The sequence below is a fragment of the Podarcis pityusensis genome (assembly GCF_964106645.2).
Source record: "Podarcis pityusensis genome assembly, chromosome: 9".
In the NCBI taxonomy this organism is placed as follows: domain Eukaryota; kingdom Metazoa; phylum Chordata; class Lepidosauria; order Squamata; family Lacertidae; genus Podarcis; species Podarcis pityusensis.
The window spans coordinates 37,345,296-37,351,295 of record NC_138034.1 but is presented as its reverse complement, the minus strand read 5'-3'; the positions used below and the strand labels follow the sequence as shown (position 1 = coordinate 37,351,295).

Here is a 6,000-nt window from a genome sequence, read left to right as displayed (position 1 = left end):
TGCTAAATGAATCAACTGAGTGCCAAGGTTTTGATCTGGAGCGGACTCTTGTTGTAATTGGATTGCTATGTAAGTGAAGGGGAAGCTTTTGTTCTCTTTTTACATTGTATTTGCTTTGCTATGATTTGGCAAGCCTTCACTGAAGAATTAATTAATTACTAATGGAATAAAATTACTAATGAATTACAACTATATATAGAATGCAAGAGGGATTCAACAAGAACTATAATTTTCTTTACGGAGTACTGGAAAGAATAGACTGTGTGAAATACTGTGATGATTTGTGACATTGCCTACTAAAGAGGGCTCTGATTTATTTACGATTTTGGCGAGACACCAGCTTGTTAATAGATTGGAAAGGACTAAAGGAGATAAATGCTAGAAGTAAGCCAGGAGTCACGGCTGGATGCTGGAAAACTTTTGGTTTTGGAAAGGCAAAATGGAAGCTGTGGCATAATGAGAATAAAGTGCTCGAGGGAGGGGCAATGTTGAAGAGGATTGATTGATTACAACATGAAGGAAAAGAAGAATGTAAACAAATATTTCACACAGAAAACTACAAGAAATAAATTCCCTTTGCAAGTTAATGGATATGGATTTGCTAAATACGAACGAAAGTCATCACACCAGCGGCTGTTAAAATAAAGGATCAAGAGCGGAATTGTTGTATTTGGACTAATTAAGAGAAATGGTGCAGGACCAAGGAATAACATCAACTCCTGATAGCCGGAACATGAGAAGTCATTAAAAAATGTTGACTTCGGAACTGATTAATTGGCTCTTTTGATTGTATTATGATTTGGTATGATTTGGTATGGTATTAATGTGGATTGGATTGTTATTAATGAAAAATTAATAAAAAATATTTAAAAATAAAAAATGAAATGAAAAGGTCTTCAGCAAGCCTTAGAAGTAATGAGGTCTAGAAGAAATGATTAAAATGCATCAGGCATCTATAAAATGGTTGCATTTTAAAAAATAAATAAATCCATGTCCAAGCACCTAGGTTTCCTCCCCCTTCTCTTTTTTTGGGGTGGTGGTGGTGGTTAGAACATGTCTCTAGAAATCAAATTGCTAAATAATCTACAGAGGGTGATTATTTCAGTATGGCACATTCCAGCTGTGCAGAGATCTTCCAATGGTAGCTACTAGGTGACCTAAACTACATATATATGTGTATTTAAAAGAGTAGGTCTGGGGATAAGCTGTGACTGGAACCAGGCCTTGCTTAGAAATGAAAAATGTGTCAATTCTCTAAAATCAGTTTCCAATCAGGAGAATTCAGGACCATCTTCCTCTCTTACCTCTCTTCCTCAACTGCTTCCTTTAGTAGGGCTGGGTCAGGAAATGCCCAGTAATCCAAAGCCCTGGGCATCCTTACAGTTTAGTACCTTTTGTACATTAAAACCAAGAAAAATAAAAACTAAGTGTTCACAGTAGAAAAAATATAAAAATTATATTTAAAATACTGTTACATTATTTAGTTATGCAATTATACAAGTCACTGCCGTGACTTTACATTTTTGGTTATACTTTGTTATATACCTGTATGTATTTTGCAAATACAGAATTCATAAATTAACATCGCCCATTTCCTTTCTTTTGTTTGGTATGCTTTCATATCATGGGAAAACAACTCTGCTATGTGAGGGAACTAGTGTGGCAGATCTTGATAAGCTTTCATGCTTCCTATAGCAAGTCAGAAGTTACAGCAAAAGGTCCTGGCTATAATCCAATAAACCACACAAGTAGATGGATCCCACTGTGGGTATGGAAAGCAAAGAACCATGAGTACAAGCCAGTGTATCCCTAAAAGCCAGAAAATCCTGGCTGCACTCATATATCAGATAAATGTCACTCTGTCACTTTTCAAAGAGGTCCAAGGGAATGTAGAATTGCACAGGTCAGGGGCCTGAAAGAAGGCACTCCAGCGACACCGAATGCTTCTTTCAGACAATCTCAGTGTAAACTGCATTGGAGATTCACTGAAATCAAAGGCAAAAATACCAGATGCAGTAGTCATTCTACATCCACTAGGAATGTATCTTTGATTTGTTTTGCCATTCTGAATCTCTGTGATTCTACCATTTACTTCCAGTGTTATCTGGAAACAATGTTAATTCTGCTTTTTTATTCCTCCAGCCTTTAGTGGTGCCACTTCTACACAGAAGTAAAGAGGATCAAGATATTTTGAACCTTGAGCGCAGTCATTCAGAATAAGCAATCGTTAAATGTGAGCCCAGAGGGTCAGTCTAGCAAGCATTTTGTTCCATTGCTTGTTTTAGATGAGGCGGGGGGGGGGGGGACCGAACCTTTGTAGGGCCTTTTCGTATTCACCAAATGCCAATTCTAACTTATCCTGGTTTCATTCGAGGTAATGTAAACGAAGGTGCAAAGACATTTACTTATATACTGAAGCAAAAGAAAGCTGTAAAAATATTGGTAACTATATGCTGATTTGATACAACAAATATGCACACTCCGAAATGTGTGCGTGTCTGTAAATATACTTCTACATGCACTGAATATTACATAGCACCAACTTTTTTCTTTTCTTTTCTTTACTGCAGCTGAAGTGTGCTTGGCTCAGGTATCAAGAGTAGTTTGGGGGAAGGGACAAAAACGGCAATGCCTGTTGTGCCTTACTAGCAGCACCAGAGCACATGTTAGACCAGCTAAAATAGAAACTCTGTATGCTGCATGGACATCCAGCAAGTTCTACACATCCTCAACTATTCACCTGAGTTTAAGAGTAAGCATTGCGTGAAAGTTTCCCCCTAGATGTCTAGAACATACAGAACACAAACAGCTAATGTAGGTAAGTTCATAAGGAATGATCAAGGAGGTCCCTAACAGATCTGGAGTACATCCTGCAGTGAATTAATTAGGCAGGTAAAATGTTTAACTTGTAAAAAATATTTTTCTCCCTCTTACAGATATAGACATGACATGCAATGCTCGTTAAGGAATATGGCAAAAACATTTAGCCAAACGTTCATGTAACGCTTTAAGTCAATGATAAATAATCTATACTTGAACTTCTTCATCTGCTGAAAGTTCACACTTTGCCCCACCAGGGCATATCCCCTTCAGGTTAGGATGGGAGGCCACTGGAGATGCTGTCGGGGTCTGCATGGTAAGCAGAGACAGAGAAGGTGAAAAACTTGGAGTCATAGCAGATGGAGGATACCTCAGGTAATGGATGAGGGGTGAGCGGGGGTATTTCTTAAATGCCTGACCAGGCAACAGATTTGGAATTCGCGGGGGGACTGTCTTTAAACCAGGCTGAGCTACAGAAGTAATTAGAGGAGGAGGAAAGATGAAAGATTTCTTCTCCTTAGGAAAGCTATGCATTTTTAAGCTTTCATCCTCCAGTTCTGCAATATCACTGAACACAGATGCGAGAGGCTTAAATCTGGGTTCCCAATTAAGCAAGTAATCCCAGTTATAGCTGCCTCTGAGATCCTCATCAGAGTCAACTAGGGTAGCAAGAGATCCATAATGGGAGTTCTGATCATCAGGTATGAAGATATATTCTCTGGTGATGTCTGTCATGATGTCTTTTTCCTTCATCCCCAGGTTGTGAAGTGTTTCGGACAGCATTTTATTGCAAGCATACTTTGCATCACATTCTCTTCCCTCTCCTCCACTTCCATCTTGGAAAGGGTGGGCAGCCTCTATGCTTTGAGAAATGGCCACGACATCAGTCTCCTCGGACTGACATGAAAGCTGGTCAGAGTCTCGAGGAATTCCTGAGTCGGGTATACGTGAGCCTCGGTCACTTAAAGCTGATCCGGAACCCTTCCTGCAGGGATGCTCATTGATCCTCTTTATTTCCTCATCTTCTGCAGTTTCTCCTTCTGCAGAGCCATGGCCGCTGGAGTCTGAATGCCTACAATGGTTGCCCATGTCCCTTCTCTCTCTGATGCCTACCAAACTTAGCCACTCCGCTATGGTGCCTACTGGAAGGTTACCGGTTGCATGGATTTGGGATTTCCGGACGTCTTTAGGAGCACTATTCTCATGGTCTAATTTCAAATCAGCAGATGAGGGACATGGCATCTCTTTCTTCATGCTGGAGTTTGCAGTGTCTTTTCGCCTGAATCTAACAATAAGCACAGCAAGACTGATGGCCAGAAACAGGAATGCTACAGTAGAAGCGGCGATGCTAATAGACACCGTTTCCACCGGCAACATGGAATAAGTCTCTGGAGCTTTAGAAACGTTCACCAGAATTGTGCACGTGCTAGACTTCGAGTCTAGCTTTGGGCTATGAGCTTTTACAAGCAGTTCAAGAGTATCGCCTGCTCTCTTCATGCCGATTCTCTTCCTGTGGAAAGGTCTGGTCAAGTAGAGGGCACCACTGCTGTGGTTCACAAAAAAGAAGGGTGACTGTTTTAGCAAAGTGTAGTGAACAACACCATCCAATCCTCCATCATAATCTGATGCTGTGACTTTGCCAATCAACTGCCCTGCTTCATTCCTTTCAGGGAAATCAAAAAAATATTGGTCTTGGTTAAAGACAGGGTCAAATTCATCTGCCCCCTCAACCTCCACTTGAACGGTGATAGTGGCTGTTGAGTCGCTTCTGTCTTTGGCCTGAGCTATGAAGCAATACTTGTCCTGGTCTTCAAAATCAAGCGCCTGCTTGGTACGGATCTCTCCTGTCAGAGGATCTATGAAAAACATGTCATGATCTCCAGGAGTTCCATGACGAGACAAACATGATGACTGGATGGAATACGAAAGGTGACTGTAGGGGCCGGTATCAAAATCCAGTGCAGAAATTCTGCAGACAAAAGAAAAAGCAGGCAGATTTTCATGGATTCTGCAGTCCTGGGTGGGAAATACAAATATTGGGACGTAATCGTTAGCATCAAGGACGCTGATAAAAACTACAGTGAAGGCCACATTTTGTATGCCAGCTCCTCCATCAGAAGCTTGAATGGTGAGACTGAAATTCATTGTTTCTTCATAATCCAAAGCTCTGACCAGGTCAAGGGAGCCGGTTTTCCCATCTAAACGAAAGTGCCCCTTGTCATTTCCAGAGGTGATACTGTACGTGACATCTCCATTAGGTCCAGCATCACAATCACTAGCTGAGACAGCAGTAACATGACTGCCTACAGGGAAATTTTCCCTGACATGAACTTTATACTCCAAACTGGTAAATATAGGTGGGTTATCATTAATATCCAAAACAGTGATTGACACTGTAGCTGTGGCGTTTAAAGGAGGAGTCCCATGGTCAGATACAAGAATTAATAACTGGTAAGATGAACTGCTCTCGCGATCTAGAATGCTTCTCAACACAAGGTTTCCGGCCATTTTACTTGGAGATTCTGGCCCAACGATGCATTTTTCCACCTGGAACTTATTACTACCATTACCACCAATAATGGCATATTCAACATAGGTGCTGTCATGTGTCCTGTCATTGTCAATAGCTGAGAATGTTAGCAGCATCTCTCCAATAGAGACATTTTCACTGATACTGAGATTATACGATGGTACAGTAAATTGAGGGATGTAATTATTCACATCCTGGATCTGTATGAGCACTGAAGCAACAGCAGTCAAAGGAGGATTCCCACTGTCACTGGCTTCTACATGGAGTCGAATAACTGGATTCTTTTCCTGGTATGTCACTGTCTTAACCAGATATAGTGAGCCTAAAATAAAGTTTTAGAAAAACACATTTCAAAACAAACTTTCAGTAATAGAAGCATAATGGTTCAGTTAAAATCCCCCCTCCAGCATTTCCTAAAAGAAACAGTCGTCATTTGAAATGATTTTAAGGCAACAATCCTATACCCAACTGGGAGTAAACCACAAGAGTTTAAAACAATAGCAACATGTCACCTAATTCAGCAAGGCTGAACATTTTCTTTTCCAGTTGGAGCATACCTAGGCTATAGCGTAGTTGTTCCCAAACTTTCTTCCCCGTGGATCTCTTCAAAATTACTGAGGGTCTTGGCAGGCCATTTAATGCTTTTCCTG

General features: G+C 40.8%; 1 protein-coding gene across 1 annotated transcript in view; it reads right to left on the bottom strand.

Annotated features, from left to right (window-relative positions):
• Positions 1-1,230: 1,230 nt before the first annotated feature.
• The window catches only part of DCHS2 (dachsous cadherin-related 2), a 107,053-nt gene continuing 102,283 nt past the window's right edge, over positions 1,231-6,000 (bottom strand). Inside the window, exon 20 of the mRNA XM_081021325.1 lies at positions 1,231-5,672. Within this exon, the coding sequence (XP_080877451.1) occupies positions 3,028-5,672 (2,645 nt within the window). The 3' untranslated portion in view covers positions 1,231-3,027. The remainder of the gene's footprint in view (positions 5,673-6,000) is intronic.